The sequence below is a fragment of the Panthera leo genome, chromosome B3 (assembly GCF_018350215.1).
Source record: "Panthera leo isolate Ple1 chromosome B3, P.leo_Ple1_pat1.1, whole genome shotgun sequence".
NCBI classification, from domain to species: domain Eukaryota; kingdom Metazoa; phylum Chordata; class Mammalia; order Carnivora; family Felidae; genus Panthera; species Panthera leo.
The window spans coordinates 4951178-4970112 of NC_056684.1; the positions used below are offsets into that span (position 1 = coordinate 4951178).

At 41.1% G+C, this 18935-nt stretch overlaps 1 protein-coding gene across 1 annotated transcript in view; it reads left to right on the plus strand.

Moving 5' to 3' along the window:
* IQGAP1 (IQ motif containing GTPase activating protein 1) overlaps window positions 1–18935 on the plus strand; it is a 101158-nt gene that overhangs the window by 45074 nt on the left and 37149 nt on the right. The window contains exons 9-15 of the mRNA XM_042940928.1: window positions 582–666; window positions 4785–4948; window positions 6620–6704; window positions 7454–7617; window positions 7827–7987; window positions 9697–9821; window positions 11438–11601. Of these exons, the coding sequence (XP_042796862.1) occupies window positions 582–666; window positions 4785–4948; window positions 6620–6704; window positions 7454–7617; window positions 7827–7987; window positions 9697–9821; window positions 11438–11601 (948 nt within the window). The remainder of the gene's footprint in view (window positions 1–581; window positions 667–4784; window positions 4949–6619; window positions 6705–7453; window positions 7618–7826; window positions 7988–9696; window positions 9822–11437; window positions 11602–18935) is intronic.

An 18935-nucleotide genomic window follows, 5' to 3' on the forward strand; every position in this document is an offset into this window, starting at 1 on the left:
GACAAATGTATATGGTTACAAAACCATCATCCCCAAAGTCCCCAGGTCCCTCTTCATAGTCCGCCTCCACTACTCTTACCCCTTGCCCTTGACCCCAAGCAACCTCCAATCTGAACAGATCACTGTATTTGCTTTTTTTAGAATTACATACAAATGATGATTCACACAGTATGCAGTCTTTTGGTATTCGGTTCCATTTTGACTTTTAATCTTGAATTTTGTACAAACTGACGAGAAGTTCTGACATCTGGTCTTAGGGTGTGCCCGTTCTGCTCGGGTCTGAGGCAAGGATGCAGGCTCACAAGTGGGCAGGACGGGCTTCACCTGTGCTTCCTGCTCAGGCTCGTGTTCTCCAACTCGGGGAGAAACTTCGGGCTTGTCATTAACAAGTAGATCTGCTTTTTACGTTTTTAGTTGATATTTGTGTAGCGTCCCGCAACTTAATGAAGTTGTGCTTCATTAAGGATTGCAAGCCACACCCTTACTCTTTGTTGTCTTTTGGTGGGGGAGAAGTGCAAGTATGTTGCTGTGGGTCTTCTTAGAGACCTGAACTGATCTGTGACTTTTTTACTCATCTTCAGACAGAAAACTCTGAGAGAGAAAGGGATGTTTATGAGGAGCTGCTCACGCAAGCTGAAATTCAAGGCAATATCAACAAAGTCAATAGTAAGTATGTCCCTGACTCAGGTACCTGGAGAGACATTACAGAACAATAGGAGTGTTGATCTGTTCTTGTACCGATGACATGGTTTGAGTTTATTTTAGGTATAAGTGGATTTGTTTAGGAACTATTGCTTATTACTATTTTTTTGTGTTCGTATGTCTTCTGTTTTAGCTACTGTTGTCCTCAGGTGGGCCCGCACTATTCTGTTTGCTCATCTGTCTGCTGTAGCTTTTGGACTTGCCTTGTTGGCTAATTTCACTCTCTCACCCTGTGTTAATACACTTTTTAAAAAATCGAAATAGTGACTTTTCCTGTTTTTAAAATAATATTTTTATTTTTTTTCAGAGAGTAATACAAGCTATCCAGAAGTAAACAAAAAATACACAGAAAATTAACCCCTCATCCCCTAGAAATAACCACTATTGTCATTTTTTATGAATATCCTTTTCAAAACATTTTTAAACAAAAATGAGATTAAAAAATGATTTTTGTATATACGCGTTACATTCTTTTGAGAAACTAATTTCTTGAAAGTGTCACTTTCCCTTTCTCACTCTTCTGCTAAAGAACCTGCATTATTATTTGCTGGACAAAATGTAGACCCCCTAGCTAGTGGAGTTCTGTATTTTGTATTTTATGCATACTACTCTGTACAAACTCATCCGCCTAATTGTCTCCCATATTCACTCCGTCCATTTCATGACTCATGAAAGAGTCCTGTTCTGGAGTGGCTCAGACCTGGGACTTGGTCTCTTGGCCTCTTATTTAAATTTTTTTAACGTTTATTTATTTTTGAGAGACAGAGCACGAGCAGGGGAGGGGCAGAGACACACACACACACACACACACACACACACACACACAATCTGAAGCAGACTCCAGGCTCTGAGCTGTCAGCACAGAGCCTGATGAGGGGCTCGAACTCAAAAACTGTGAGATCATGATCTGAATCAAAGTTGGACACTTAACCGACTGAGCCACCCAGGTGCCCCTCCTGGCCTCATTAATAGCACCTGTGGTATAAGTCGTTATGCAGATGATGAGATAATGCGTGTAAATTACATGGCATTTAGTAAGTCCTCAGTAAACATTATTACAGCTTTTGCTAATGGGGTAGTCTCCTCACTATAATGGCCTCATACCTTATCTCTTAATCTGATTCAAATTATACCCATCATTCAGGGTCCAGCTCGATTCTCACCTGCACCCATTCCATCTCTCCCACAGCATTTATAGACCACACGATTTTATATTCAATTACATATTGTCTTATATTGCTTGCCTTTGTTTCTGACATCTCTGTAGATTCCTTAAAGTACAGATTACTTATGAGTTCTGCTTCTTTTGATATCCCTGTAATTCCTAGCATAATGGTTACATTTGATTTCAACCAGACTTGACCTTGTTTTGCTAAAGATAATAATAATAGTAATAGTGATTCATGTCCTCTTTGTTCATTGGGAGGCCCTAATTTCTCTCTTGAACCAATACTCTGAATAACTAGAGAGACTTTATTTATTTATTAATAATTTGAGAGAGAGAGAGAGAGAGCATGAGCTGGGGAGGGGAAAAGAGAGAGATAGAGAGAGAGAATCCCAAGCAGGCTCCGTGCTGTCAATGCAGAGCCGTATGCAGGGCTTGAACTCACGGACTGTGAGATCGTGACCTGAGCCATAATCAGGAGTTGGTCGCTTAACTGACTGAGCCACCCAGGTGCTTCTAGAGAGCCTTTAGAAGTTTTTAGCAATTCCATATGATCAGAAACTCTTAAATCCTGACCAGGAGTATTTGTATTCTGTTGCATTCTAGTTCATTTGAGATAATGGTTTTCTGAACAGAGTAATAGTTCCATGCACGTATGAGTGATGTGTTGTCCTGTATCTATATGAATATTTAGGCCAGCAAATTAAACCAGAGTGTCCTTTTATACTTACTTGTGTGAGAAGAAAGCCCAGCATGTTTCCTGTTGCACACGGTGCATATAACAGTCTTTGTTTCGCTAAGTTTTTTTTTTCTATATTGTTTAGGATTTTATAACCGTGGTAGCTTGACTTGGCAAAGTGTATGAGAGTCTGTTATAAACCTGTGAGAGAAGAGCCATAGTATATGTTTTTAAAGTGTTCCATTCATATTCTCATGTGGTCAGAGGAGCAAAATAATACAAATTCCTTCAAATAGCTTTCAACGTGGTACGGACGATAAATGTGCAAATGAGTAATTTCAGGGCAACTTGCTTAGAACAAAATATCAAAGCTTGTATGAGGTGCATCATAAAATAAAGAAGGGAACGGTGACTTCTCGTTGGAGGTTTGTATGGGAACCTTCTCTGGATAAATAAGGCAGGATTCCTCATAGAGGCACAATCTTTTCTAATCGTAGAACCAGTCTGAAGCAAGAGAAAGTTGTATGCTAGGAAGATACAGGAACTTTAGGTCCAGAATTATCTTAACATAATTTATAGATAAGATTCTTCCCCTAAGGCTGTGAGAACCAGCAGTGAAGTCAATGCCCCAGGAGAAAGCTGTAGGCCAAATACTTAAAAATGAGAAAAAGTTTTTGAATAAGGAAAAGTGATTAAAGCTTAGTGGAAGGAAATATTTAAATAATGTTCTAAACTTTATCATCTTTATAGTATAAATGTTAATAAATGTTTATTTAAATATTTACGTATTTATGTGGTAAGTTTATGCTTCCAGTAAAAGCATAAGTGACTAGATGCGTTTATAGATAGGTAATCTGAGATTCTACTTTGCAGACCTAGAGAAAGCCTGGTAGTTACCTGATTTTGTTGATTTTCTGTCCCCGTTCCTGTAAAAGTTCCACAAAGATAGAGATAACTTGTTTTGTTCAAAACTGTATTTGCAGCATAGAGCAGGTGCTCAGGAAGGGTTGAAGGAATGGATGGTTAATTGGCTAATGGTCACATAGACCTGTAGCCATGACTGAAAGAGCCATCACCTTGGTGTGGTAATGAATTACTGAATTGCAGGTGTATTCTTTGGGAAGAAGTCTTAGGAGTCTCCAGTGAGACCACAAATCCATTGAAATTTAAAATCTTTTTCTTTTTGACATCTTATATTAATTTTTTATAATGAAAACATTAAAAATTTATAAGTGCTGCTATGTCCCAAATATTTTGATTTTTAGTATGTTATTATTGATTTGTTTTGCTACTTCGGTGATAAAATCAGTTCAACTGCATGGAGGGAGAATTCTTTTCTCTTTTAAAAATAAGGAAACTGAAAATCGTACAGTAATTATCATTTTCCAGTGGTTATTATTTCTGAAATCAGAAAGTACTGTATTCTGACTTCCAACCTAATACCTTATCTATTTTACAATATGCAGAGTGCTTTCGCGTACATTGATTTTATTTAATCTGAACAATAACACTATGGGGAAGGTGTCTTTATTATTTTCAGGTAAAGGAACATCTAGGTTTTCACTGCCAGATGTAAAAGACCTTATGTGACCTCAGGTTCTCAGACCACCTTTGCTATCTGGGCTCTGACTCCTGGGTGGAGTGTGTTTAGGAGATGGGGGATAATGAAGGGATTCGGACTGATGCTATAAAGAGGAACTAAGGCTGTTTCTCCTGGGGTAGACTGTCATGGAGAAAGAGGGACTGGATGTATTCAAGTGTCAACACTAGGGTGAAAGCTTTAATAGTTTTTGTTTTGTTTTGTTTTGTTTTTTAAAACAAAATTGCCCAAAGATGTAGTAGGTTGCCATGGGAGAAACTTTCTCCTGTGTGGTAGTTTAGGCAACAATTTGGCATTTAGAGGGAATTTAGTCACGAATTGGTTTGTACTGATGCCTCTTTTGGTGCTACCCATAGTGGTGCCAGGGTGTCTACATCTGGAAGCTTTTAAGTAGGCCTGAGGCGTGGTCCAAGAATCTGTTAACTCTGATGAACAGCCCGGCTGGGGTCCCTGGACTTGATGCCTTTAAGGTTCTCTTCCAATGCCAGGATCTTGTGCTTCTGTGATATTCCAGAATAAAGGCCACCTGAACTATATTTCCCTCATCTGAAATTGAGATTGGCTTGGGGGAGGGAAAAATACTCTAGACCGATGTTTACAAAGTGTTTTCTTAAGCTTTGGCCTTTTTTCTTCCTCAGCTTCTTCTGCATTAGCAAATGTGGATCTGGCCTTGGAGCAGGGCGCTGCACTGGCCTTGTTCAAGGCTCTGCAGTCCCCTGCGCTGGGCCTTCGAGGGCTGCAGCAGCAGAACGGTGACTGGTACCTCAAGCAGCTCCTGGGTGATAGACAGCAGAAGAGACAGGTAAAAGTGTCCTGGGTCGAACCCGCAAGCTTTCACATGTAGCCATTTGAATCCTGTATTCGATCCTCTATCATTTAAAGATATTTATGGAGGCTTTTTCCCTTATATAGTGTCACCCATAGTTTTTAGTATAACTTTCTCCCGCATATAAATGCAGGATTTTATTTATTGAAAAAAAAATTTTTTTTAATGTGTATTTATTTTTGAGAGAGAAAGAGTGTGTGAGCAGGGAAGGGGCAGAGAGAGAGAGAGAGAGAGAGAGAGAGAGAGAGAGAGAGAATCTAAAGCAGGCTTCAGGCTCCGAGCTGTCAGCACAGAGCCTGATGTGGGGCTCGAACTCACGACCCGGGAGATCATGCCCTGAGCCAAAGTTAGATGCTTAACCAACTGAGCCACCCAGGTGCCCCTAAATGTAGGTTTTTAAAATATCCTCAAGTGGGGTGCCTGGGTGGTTCAGTTGGTTGAGAGTCCGGCTCTTGATCTCAGCTCGACTCTTGATCTCAAGGTCCTGAGTTCAAGCCCCGTGGTGGACATAAAGCCTACTTAAAAAAAAAAAAAAAAAAGTCCTCAGGGGCGCCTGGGTGGCTAGGTCCGTTGGGCGTCCAACTTCCACTCAGGTCATGATCTCACAGTTTGTGAGTTCAAGCCCCGCATCGGACTCTGGGCTGACAGCTCAGAGCCTGGAGCCTGCTTCGGATTCTGTGTCTCCCTCTCTCTCTCTGCCCTTCCCCAACTTGTGCTCTGTCTCTCAAAAAAAAAAAAGTCCTCAGGTAAAATACACATTGTTTTTAGCTGTCTTTTGCTTTTAGAGTTGTAAATCTTCTTAAACACACCCACCCTCCGAACCTGACCACCCTTTCACTGAAGCATCCTTCTTAATCCCCCAACTAAATGCCATTGGGGAAAACTTGAATCTTTTTTACATTCTTACTTCAGGAATTTCTACTTAAAAGAAAACACACGTCACTAGTTTCCTCTGGCCAACACTGGGAAAGTACTTAACGTGCAGTAAAAGTACACTGTGGAATTGTACTTAGTGGGTTTTTAGAACAAATATGAGTAGCTTTCTTTTTGTCTGAATGAGGACAGTGTACATTATACAGATTCCCAGCATATATCAGCCAAAGTCAATAGCGTTAATGTGCTAAGGAGTCTATAAACATCTCATCTCAATATTTTGATGCTTCTCACGAACTATTTTTTTTTACATGTACTGGTGTCTGGAAAGTCACTCTACCCCAGATTTGGCAAGGGCTTTGGCTCTACCCAGGGCTGCTACTTTGCACGTAGCCTGAAGCTGTCACTTAGGCCTCTGGTTCTTTGTCCCTGTGACTGCTGTTGAGATAGGACAACTATAAGACCTGGAGGCGTAGGCATGAGAATCCTTATATAAATGTTCTTTGCTTGGGGCGCCTGGGTGGCTCAGTCGCTGAGAGTTGGTGACTCTTGATTGCGGCTCGGGTCATGATCTCGCAGTTTTGAGATTGAGGTCGAGCCATATCAGGCTCTACCCTGACGGCTTGGAGCCCGCTTGGGATTCCCTCTCCCTCCATCCCTCTCTTTGCACCTCCCCCACGTGTTTGTGCACTCTCCCTCCCTCTCTCTCTCCCTCTCTCTCTCAAAATAAGTAAATAAACTTAAAAGAAAAACCAAGTTGTTTGCTTTTCTTAGGGTGGCCAGGCGGATCCCCTGCAGAAGGAGGAACTGCAGTCTGGAGTGGATGCTGCCAACAGCGCTGCCCAGCAGTATCAGAGAAGTAAGAGCCCCCCCTGAGAGGCCGAGTGGGGCTGATGTCACGAGGGGCGTCTGAGGTCAGATTCCGTCACTCCTCGGCCCCTCCCCAGGCCTGCTCGCCATCCACCACCGGGTGCCTCTGGCGGCGGCGGCTCCCCTGGTTTTCAAAGTAGAGCTGAGCCCGTGGAGGCTCACTCGGGCCGGGAGGCACCTGACGGTTGGGGGAGGTGAGACTTAGGGGCATGATTGGTAAGATCTGGACGGTGGAGGAGGGAGGAGAAGGACGCTCCTAACGTGGGAGAGAGGAAGGAAGGACGCGTGAGTAGAGGTATAGAAGGTGAAAGAGGTCTGGAAACAACGGTGGTTCGAATAACATTTTTGTACGTGTTTGGAGCTGAGCTGTGTAAGATAAAGGCTTGGAAAGACCGGAAACCTTTGCGTGGCAGCTTAAGGAGCTGGTCCTTTACTTGCCGGGCTGCAGGGGATGGAAGAGACGTTTTAGAAAGATGTTTTATAAATTGGAGTGGAGGGAAGATATGGGTGAGGGAGAAGGGAGGCCACCCTTTCAAACAGCTTCGTGGAGATACAGTCGGCCTGGCCTCTGGTTCACCTTCATACAAAGGGGGAGCCTGTTCCGTAAAGATTTAATTTCCACTTCAAACATTAGGGCTGATAGTTCATCCACAGAATGTAACTTTCTTCTGTGAAGACGACTCTCCTTCCCCTCGGGGCTTCCCACGCCAGCTGCATTTCTCACCTGTTTTCTACCAGGATTGACAGCCGTGGCAGCGATCAACGCTGCCATCCAGAAGGGTGTTGCTGAGAAGACGGTTCTGGAGCTCATGAATCCCGAGGCCCAGCTGCCCCAGGTGTTTCCATTTGCTGCTGGTCTTTATCAGAAAGAGCTGGCTACCCTGCAGCAACAGAGTCCTGAGGTAAGTCAGCTGAACCTGTCCTGCTTGTGAGCAAAATGGAGTGGCCATGAACTTGATACCTGCCCCTTGGAGTCGTTGGCAGAGCCTTTTTTTTTTTTTTAATTAAATAAACCAGAAGCTTAGACTTATGCCTTTATTACACTTGTAACCTTGCTTGGTGTCCAAGAATGTCTGTCTGTCCCCTTCTCCCCCTCCCCCTCTCTGTACAGCATAACCTCACCCATCCTGAGCTCTCTGTCGCAGTGGAGATGTTGTCATCAGTGGCCCTAATCAACAGGGCGCTGGAGTCGGGGGACATGAACACCGTGTGGAAACAGTTGAGCAGTTCCGTGACAGGCCTTACCAATATTGAAGAAGAAAACTGTCAGAGGTGGGTGCCCAGGGTGGCAGCTTGAGTCCATCGGACGGCTCTTACTCTGTCTGTTGCTGGTCAGCAACACTCCCGTTTTCAGGCATTGTGACCTTAGTGTGATCTTTTCTTTTCTTTTTTTTTCCTATTTTGATTCACTTTATTAATTGTTATGCTGGACGACTTATTGTAAATTAGCTATTATCATGACATTCGACTCCTAAATATATAGATATGCTTATCGGGAACAATGAAGGTACTTATTTTGTAGCCACAATAGTGCTGTCTTCTACCCTGACAAAAGCAGTACTTCATCTTGAACATCTTCTGAGCCTAGTCCGTTTTCATGCTTCTTCACTTGTTCCAAAACTGTCCTTTTCACCTGGTCTCTTCAAACCAGGATCGAGTGCAGGACCACGTGCTACATCTGACTGTCGTCTCCCTTAGGTATCTTCTAATCTAGCGTGGTTCCTTTCTTCATGACGCTGGTTAAAGAGCTGGGACCAATTTGTGTAAAATGTTCCGTCTTCTGGTTCTGGTTGCTTCCTGATATGTGGCGTATTCCTGTAGATTGGAAATTCCATCCAAAGGGTTGTCAAGATTCAAGTCAACATTTTTGGTGATGTGTGTTTCATATCTCTTAACTAAAGGCATATAAAATCTACTTGTGTCACCGTTAGAGACACTAAGATTGATCTTTGAACTGGGGAGACAACTTATCCCTCTAATGTATATTTATGTTTTTCCCTTAGCATAATCTCTTTTTGTACCTTTGCACCATCAAAATATCCAGTTCCCCTTTAACCATCACCTAGTGTTTTTAACTCCGGTTGATAATTCTTGTTTAAATCAGTACTTAATATTCAGTAAGAGTTGCTTAATGATGATATCCTTTTTTTTTTTTTTTTTAAAGTAAGCTCTACACCCAACGCAGGGCTTGAACTCACGACCCCAAGATCAAGAGACACACATCATACTGACTGAGCCAGCCAGAGACCCTTAATGATATTTTGTTAGCTGGTGTATGGCCTTGTTTTTTTGTCTTTAGGAATTGGTTGAGACACTGCCTCTGGTTATTAGTTGGTGATACCTGGAATTTAGAACATGTAACAGGCTGTTAAGAATGAATGATATCCTGGGGCGCCTTGATGGCTCGTTTGCCAGAGCATGCGCTCAGTCTTGGGGTTATGAATTCAAGCACCACATTGGGTGTAGAGATTACAAAAAGAAAAAAATAAACTTAAAAAAAAAGAAAAGGGAAGAAGTAGTGATGCCTTTACATTTTCACATTTTGTTGAAGGTAACTCCTCAGTCCCAAAGTTTTCCTCCAGAGTATGTCAAACTGTTGGGATACCTTAGCTGTCTTTGTTCCTTGGATAATTTGTTCCCAGTCTTCTCATTCTCATGTCATCTGTGACAATCCTGAAGATTCCTTTTACTTTCCTTTTCTTTCTTTTCTTTTTTTTTTTTTAATGTTATTTATTTTGAAAGAGAGAGAGAGAGCAAGCAAGTGTACATACACACAAGGGAAGGGCAGAGAGAGAGAGAGAATCCCAAACAGGTTCCCATGCTGACAGCACAGAGCCCAATGTGGGGCTCGATCCCATAAACCATGAGATTACGACCTGAATTGAAACTAAGTGTTGGACACTTAACTGGCTGAGCCACCCCTGAAGGTCCCTTTTCTTATGTTGTCCTTCATTGTCTTTTTTGTTGGGGGAATGGGGCAGGTATCTCGATGAGCTGATGAAACTGAAAACTCAGGCACATGCAGAAAATAATGGGTTTATTACATGGAATGACATTCAGGCTTGTGTGGACCATGTGAATCTGGTGGTGCAGGAGGAACATGAGAGTGAGTAATCTATTTAATTACCCCTCAAATAATGACACAATTAAAGATGGTGTGATTCCATGACCTGATTCTGAACACTAGTCCTAGAAAGATTTTTGGAAATTGGATGTGTGTGTGTGTGTGTGTGTGTGTGTGTGTGTGTGTGTGTATCTCAAAAAGCTAAGGTTAGATGTTTTCAAAACCTCAGGCAACTGCTACAATTAGGTGTGTGTGTAATAAAAACTAAAATATTCAGGACGTCCCTTGAACATGATCTTTTATTTTTAAACGTTTTGTAACAAGTAGTTGTGATGCTAACTAACTACCTGGAGTTAGGTCATCTTGCACGGGTGCAGGGCACAGTCCTCCTTAAGACTCCTCTCATTTCAGACACCAGTCACAAACTCTAAGGAGTTCCCAGGTCACCACGCTTCTGAACAACTGGCTATAAATTCAGAGGTTCCCTCAATCTCCCCCCGCAGGTTCAATAATTTGCTAGAGTGCCTTGCAGAACTCAGGGAAAAGCCTACGTTTATGATGATAGTTTTATTATAGAGTATACAAATCAGAAGTGGTCAGAAAAGGAGACCTGTAGGGGGATGTCTGGTAGGGTCCCAAATGTGAAGCTTATGTGTCCTTAGGATGTGTGTCACAACCAGGGAGGCTCACCTGAGTGTGGGGTGTCCAGAGTTTTTAAGGGGCTTCGTTACCTGTGGAGGATTGGTTGTTTGGTGGCCATGTAACTGAACTCGGTTTCTAGTCTGCCTCCCCTCCCTGGAGATAGGCAGGCTGGGCTGATACCACGATATCACACGGCTCAAAGCCCCAGTATTTTGATCGCGTGCTTGGTCTTGCCGGCATGACCAGCCCCCGTCCTGAGACCATCCAGGGGCCCCGCCTGGTTCGCATAGATAGACTCAGGTGTGGTCCTAGAAGCCCGGCAAGAATAACACAGATAATCCTGCCATTTAGGAAATTCCAAGGGGTTCAGAGGCTTCATCTCAGAAACTCGGGTCAAAGGTCAGCCAAATTTTTCTTCTACCACCGAGCCTTTACAGAAGTAGTACAGCTGCCTGAGATACCTAAGGAGTGAATGTTTTTAGTTTTAATTCGTTCAGTTTGTATTTCCTGTAAGAAAAATGCCGTTGGTTAGTGAGAAGAGCCTTGCCTTGGGGTGGGGAGCCCTCGGGTTGGATCTGCCATCGGCCACCTGTTTGCGGTGTGATCTTGAAGAAGAAATCTCTAAGCCTAGTCTTTTCTTACATAAAGATGTTGATCAGGTGACTTTTTGGGATTCTTTGAACTCTGACTTGCTGTGAATCAAAAATGGTTTTGATTACACATTGCAAAGTACTTGAAAGCTAGATTATTAAAGCCAGTTTCATCAAAATTCTCTCAACTTTTCAGGTAGAGCAATTAGAAATAAAATAGAAAGACTTGATGTTTCAGTGGCAATATGGATACCAGGGAGTTTACTTTAAATGAGACAAATCCAAAAAAAAAATTAAATGCTGCTTAATATTATAGGTGTCAAGTTATGATTTGAATCATAATGCTTGGGTGGATTTATGATTACTTAGATTTGTTGAAATAATTTCTTAATTAAAAGAAAATAACCTTTGTCCCTTCATATTTAGGGATTTTAGCCATTGGTTTAATTAACGAAGCCCTGGATGAAGGTGATGCCCAAAAGACTCTGCAGGCCCTGCAGATTCCTGCCGCTAAACTTGAGGGGGTTCTCGCAGAAGTGGCCCAGCATTACCAAGACACGCTGATCAGAGCAAAGAGAGAGAAGGCCCAGGTGAGTGGCACTGAAATTGTTCTTTTCCCTTCAGAGCACTTCATCCCTCATCCCTTCAGAGACAGAGGAAATGTTTCCCTTCATTTCCTCAATGACTGTTTTCTGGCACCTTTGGATTCGGAGCACTGGAGGGACACGAGACGTGACAGTGCATATTTGGGTGTTTTTGTGGTTCTCTGTTGTTGGAGACACATCTCTTGTGTCTCTTTAAGTAAATTCTGTGTTGAAATATAATGCCAAAATTGTGTAAGTTATGTAAGTTGCGTAAGTATATATGAGAATTAAAAGTGGCATAAATTTTCAAGAGCATACCTGTGTAATTGGTACTCAGATTATGAAAAGCTTAACGGAACTGTCCACCCCATCCTTTTCTGTCCTTGTCCACTCCCCACTCACCCACCTGCTGGTAACCACTATCCTGATTTTTAATGCCACGGTTGATTTTTGCCTGTATTTGAACTGCCTGTAAGTAGCATTTTATACTCTCTTGTATCTGGTTTCTTTTGCCCAACATAATGTTAGTGAAATTCATCTGTGTAGCTGCAAGACGTATGAGTTTGTTCATTCTCATTGTTGTGTGCTATTCCATCACAGGGTTATATATTCATCGTTGGTAAATTTGGGGTTGTTTCCCATTCTTTGGCTATTGCAAATAGTGCTTCTATGAATATTTTAGTACATGTCTCTTGGTAAATATATGTATCATTTCTATTAATTAGGTGTACATTTAGAAGTAGAATGGATGGGTCATAGGGAATACACATAAGCTTTAGTAGATAAATGCCATGTTTTTTATAATGGCTTTACTGAGATGTAACTCTCATACCATAGATCTCACCATTTCAAAGCGTACATACAATTCAGCGGTTTTTATTCTGTTCACAGAGTTGTGCGACCCCCTCCTCAATCAATTTTAGAAGATTTTTGTCACCCCAGAGAGAAACCTGGCACTCATCAGTCACTTCTCATTTTCCCTTAGTCTCTCCAGCTCGAGGCAACCAGCAGTCTGCTTCTGTTGGTGGATTTGCCTCTTCTGGTCGTTTCGTCTACATGGACTCATACAATATGTGGTCCTTTGTGATTGGCTTCTTTCATTTAGCTTGGTTTATCCAAGTTGTAGCATGTGTTGGGAGTACATCATTTCTTTTTACTGTCAAATTATATTCCACTGTATGGCTGTACCACATTGTACTTACCCATCCATGAGCTGATGGACACATAGGTTGTTTCTACTTTATGGCTATTAGGAGCAATGCTGCTACGAACATAAAAGTTTTTGTGGGTGATTGTAACACAAACATACCTTTTAAAAACTTTGTCTTACCTCTCAGCTAGGTTGTTGAGGAAATGGACAAGATTTGCACCTCTTTTTCTCATGTTGCTGAGTAGGAAGTTGCTTTGTATATAGTAGGCCCTCAGATGTTAGTTGCATGATTAAGACATAATTACTTCTGTTTTTCTAATTGTGACGGATCTCCTTTTAGGTTCTTCCTAAGTAATAACAGTTACATAGGGGGGACCACACCTTTCTTTTCTGACTGAGAGGATCCCTACAGTGAGGTCTGGTAGCAAGCAGAAGAACTAAAAGAAAAATCTTTTTTTTTTTTTTAATTTTATTTTTAAGTAATCTCTACACCTAATGGGTGTCTCGAACTCACAACCCTGAGATCAAGGGTCTCTCTACTGACAGGGTCAGCCAGCTACCGCCTCCCCCCCGCCACCCCAAGAGAAATTTTTAATTTAGGGGGTCACATTCTTTCTGGGAAACCAAAGGTGGAAAAACAGACCAGAACTTTTGTGTTATTGAGGCTTTTGTATGCTCCCGCCGATGCAGGCTCTGTAAGCGTGGGCTGGGATGAGGGGTCGTGGCTAACACACTGTAATGTTGATTGGCCTCCTTTGATTGCACTGTCAAGAGAGTAGTTGGCATTACCACGTCCTAATCATATAAATACAGCAAGTACCAGATTTCACTTAAGAGGCACATCATGGTGCAGAATGTCAGTGATCTGAAACACAAGTCCTATTTTGTAGTCAGGAAACTGAGAAAAAGGGATCGGATCTAATGTGATAATTACTTTGGGTGAGAAGCGGTTGTAAATGGCGTTCTCTGTCTTTGGTATTAATTTCGGACCATTTGGACCAGAGCTTCCCAAACTTGGCTGATTGTGAAAACACTTGAAAAGTCATTTTATTTTATTAAAAAAAATTTTTTTTAATGTTTATTTATTTGTGTGAGAGAGAGGGAGACACAGAATCTGAAGCAGGCTCCAGGCTCTGAGCTGTCAGCACAGAGCCTGACACGAATGAACCATGAAATCATGACCTGAGCCAAAGTCGGATGCTTAACCGACTGAGCCACCCAGGTGCCCTGAAAAGTCATTTTAAAAATACAGATTCCTAAGCTTTAACTCTATTCCTGATTCAGAATATCTCACCCGGGGCCTGGCTGCCCTGATTTTGTGAGGGCCAGTGGTGGTGGCGTTTGTTTTTGCTACCATATAAGTCCAGAAGGAATCTTAGATCTGACTGACAGAGGAGTGGGCTTTGAGAGAATGAGCCAGGTCTGGTTCCCTAAAAAAGGAAACCTCTAAAAAAGGAAAGTCACTGGGGCACACAACTTGTACCTGCTCTCACATGCTGTGAGCCTGACTGCTCCTTTTGTTTGGGTCGTGGGAGTTAAAGTTTTAGAGGATGTGACTAGAGTTTGAAGCATTTCCTTTTGCAGGGGAGTAACTTTCAGGATCCATCAAAAGGGGAGGAAGGGGGGCGGAGTTAGGGGAAAATTTGCTTGATAGTGCCAGGCCCAGCTGTGTAGACAAGTATTTGGAGGAATTGGCTTTTTTTAGGCCTCAGCTTAGCAGTTCCTCTGAGCCATTTTTGGGAGTGGTTTTAAAAATAATCATCTGAGTTCTAAAATTAGCGAACAAAAATCTTAATTTAAATTCGGTCTGTAGTTTTCTTGTGATATCTTTGTGTCTGGTTTTGGTATCAGGGTAATACCGGCCTCAAAGAATGAACTGGGAAGTATAACTTCCTCTTCTAGGTTTTAGAAGAGTTTCTAAAGGACTGCTGTGATTGTTCTTTAGACGTTTGGTAGAATTCACCAGCGAAGCCATATGGCCCTATGTTTTTGTTTGTTTGTTTTTGTAGAATGTGTTTCCATGTCTGTGTTTGTTATAGGCCTATTCGGATTTTTTTTCCAGTATTCTTTATTCCTCCTTCCCTTTCTTGTTGCCCTCTGGGAATTCTGTTATGCATATATTGATATTATTAATGGTGTCCACAGGTTTCTGAGGCTTGATTCATTTTTTTCCTCATTCTTTTTTCATAACTGTTCCTTAGACTGGATATTGTTCCTCAGACTGTAAATTTAAATTGACCTATCTTCGGGCGCCTGGGTGGATGCCCAAATGGTTAAGCATTTGACTCTCGGTTTTAGCTCACGTCATGATTTCATGGTTCGTGGGTTTGAACCCTGAGCTGGGCTCTGTGTTGACAGCGCAGAGCCTGCTGGGGGTTCGTTCTCTCTCTCTCTCTCTCTCTCTCTCTCAAAATAAATAAAATAAACTTTAAAATAAATACACAAACAGACCTGTCATCTTCAAGTTCACTGACTCTTTGTTTTGCGTGCTCAAATCTGCTGAGTCCCTCCAGTAAATTTTTCATCTCAGTTATTGTACTTTTCAACTCCAGAATTTCATTTTTAAAAAAATAATTTGTTTCTTTATTGCTATTCTCTGGTAAGATACTGTTCTTATACTTTAAGTTTTTTAGACATGGTTTCCTTTCATTTTTTGAACATATTTAAAATAGATAATTTAAGTCTGTTTGCTTTTTTCCCCTGTTTGAACCATGCTTTCCTGTTTCTTTCTTTTTTTCACTTTGGTAGTTTCATAGAATTTTCTTTTTTTCTTGTTATTCCCTTTTTAAATTTTAATTCCAGTATAATTACATTATATTATATTATATTATATTATATTATATTATATTATATTAGTTTCAGGTATATGATACAATGATTCAACAGTTCTGTACATTACTCAGTGCTCATCATGGTAAGTGTACTCTTTAATCCCCATCATCTATTTCATCCATGCCCTCCACCCATCTCCCCTCTGGTAACCATCTGGTGTAGTTAAGAGTCTTTTTTTCTTTTTATTCATTTGTTTTGTTTCTTAAATTCCACATATGAGTGAAATCATATGGTATTTGTCTTTCTCTGAGTGACTTCACTTAGCATAATACTCTTTAGCTCTATTGATGTCATTGCATACGGCAAGATTTCATTTTTTTTAAAAATTTTTTTAATCTTTATTTATTTTTGAGAGAAAGAGAGAGAGTGAGAGAGCAAGCAGGGAAGCAACAGAGAGAGGAGAGACAGGATCCGAAGCAGGCTCCAGGCTCTAAGCTATTAGTACAGAGCCTGATGCGGGACTCGAACTCATGATCTGCAAGTTCATGATCTGAGCCAAAGTCGGATGTGCAACCAATTGAGCCACCCAGGTGCCCCAGTTTCATTCTTTTGTGTGTGTGTGTGTGTGTGTGTGATTTTTTAAAATTTATTTTTGAGACAGAGACAGAGCATGAGCAGGGGAGGGGCACAGAGGGAGGGAGACACAGAATCTGAAGCAGGCTCCAGGCTCTGAGCTGTCAGCGCAGAGCCCGACACGGGGCTGAACTCATAGACCGTGAGATCATGACCTGAGCCAAAGTCAGACGCTTAACCGACTGAGCCACCCAGGCGCCCCCCCTCTCCCCACCGATTTCATTCTTTTTTATAGCTGAGTAGTATTCCATTGTATGAGAATACCACATCTTCTGTATCCATTCATCTATTGATGGGCAGTTAGGCTGCTTCCATTATTTGGCTATTGTAAATAATGCTGCTAGAAACATAAGGGTGCATATATCTTTTCAAATTAGTGTTTTTTGTATTCTTTGGATAAATACCCAGTAGTTGGAATTATTGGATCATATGGTAGTTGTATTTTTAATTTTTTTTTTCAAGCAAAACATCTCATATCTTTATTACTGAACCACCCTACTGGTGCAGAAGCAAAGTAACAGAAGAATCATTTCCTGGATAAAACATGTCTATTGTTCAGGTAGTAATGATGCTGATAGAGTGACAGGATATGAGCAGCATAAATATGTATGCCATCTCATGTGGAATTCCTTACAGACCCAGCTTGGTTCTTCTCCAGTGCCTCCTCTTGGAGTTGTACCTGATTTTATTACCAGTTTTCATCCATCCTGGAAAAATGGGGAATGGAACGATTCTGCATTTGTCTCTTGGCCAGGAATTGCTTTATCCTGAGAGTCTTTGAGAAGACATGGTGAGGAACTGCACATACCATGATGGTGGAGAAAAGGAGAGAGCTATTTCTAATTTTTGAGGAACCCCCATACTCCTTTCCACAGTGGCTGTATCAGTGTGCACTCCCACCAACAGTGCACAAGGGTTCCTTTTTTTTTCCATATCCTTGCCAACACACTTGTTGTTTCTTGTGCTTTTGATTTTAACCATTCTGACAGGTGTGAGGTGATACCTTATTTTGGTTTTGATTTGCATTGCCCTGATGATTAGTGATATTGAACATCTTTTCATGTGTCGGCCATCTGTATGTCTTTGGGGAAATGTGTCTTCCTGTCTTCTGCCCATTTTTAATTGGATTGTTTTTTGGGTGTTGAGTTGTATAAGTTGTTTACATATTTTGGATACTAATCCTTTATCAGATATGTCATTTGCAAATATCTTCTTCCATTCAGTAGGTTGCCTTTTAGTTTTGTTGATCATTTCCTCTGCTGTGCATAAGCTTTTTATTTTGATGTAGTCCCTTGCCTGTTGTTTCCCTTGCCTCAGGAGCCATATCTAGAAAAATGTTGGCTATGGCCAGCCCCTGTCAGAGAAATTACCGCCTGGGCTCTCTTATAGGATTTTTGTGGTTTCAGGTCTCACATTTAGGTTCTTAATCCATTTTGAGTTTACTTTTGTGGATGGTGTAAGAAAGTGGTCCAGTTTCGTTCTTTTGCATGTAGCTGTCCAGTTTTCCCATCAGCATTTGTTGAAGAGACTTTTTCCCATTGCATATTCTTGCCTCCTTTATTGAAGATTATTGACCGTGTAATCGTGGGTTTATTCCTGGACTGTCTATTCTGCTCCATTGATCCAAGTGTCTTTTTTTTTGTGCTAGTACCATACAGTTTTGATTGCAACAGCTTTGTAGTATAACTTGAAATCTGGGTTTGTGATACCTCCAGTTTGGTTTTTCTTTTTTAAGATTGCTTTGGGTATTCAGCATCTTTTATGGTTCCATACAAATTTTAGGATTATATTAGTTCTGTGAAAAATGTTGTTGGTATTTTGATGAGGATTGCGTTAAATCTGTAGGTTGCTTTGGGTAGTATGGACATTTTGACAATATTAATTCTTCCAATCCATGAGCATGGAATGTCTTTCCATTTGTGTCATCTTCAATTTCTTTCATCGGTGGTTTTTGAGTTTTCAGAATTCAGGTCTTTTATCTCTTTGGTTAAGTTTATTCCCGGGTATTTTATTATTTTTGGTGCAATTGTAAATGGGATTGTTTCCTTAATTTCTCTTTCTGCTACCTCATTATTAGTGTATAGAAACGCAATGGATTTCTCTATGTTGATCTTGTATCCTGTGATGTTACTGAATTCATTTATCAGTTCCAGCAGTGTTTTGGTGGAGACTTCAGGGTTTTCAATATATGATACCATGTCATCTGCAAATAGTGAAAGTTTTACTTTTTCCATATCAATTTAGATGCCTTTTATTTCTTTCTCTTTCTCATTGCTGTGGTTAGGACTTCAGTACTATGTTGAATAAAAGTGGTGAGAGTGGACATCCTTGTCTTGTTCCTGACCTTAGGGGGAAAGCTCTCAGTTTTTCACCATTGAGTATGATGTTAGCTGTGAGTTCTTCATATATGGCCTTTATTATGTTGACAGATGTTCCCTCTAAACTTACTTTTTTTTTTTTTTAACAGTATGTATTTTTAAGTTTTTATTTATTTTTGAAAGAGAGAGAGCATGAATGGGGAAGGGGTAGAGAGAGATGGGGACAGAGGATCTGAAGCGGGCTCTGCTCTGAGCCCGATATGGTGCTCGAACTCCTAAACCATGAGATCATAACCTGAGCCATAGTCAGATCCTTAACCAACTGAGCCACCCAGGCACCCCCCTCTCAACCTACTTTGTTGAGGATTTTTATCATGAATGGATGTTGTACTTTGTCAAATCTTGCTTTCTTATTTCTTTGCATGTCTTGTAATTTTTTTGTTGAAAACTGGACATTTTATAATGGG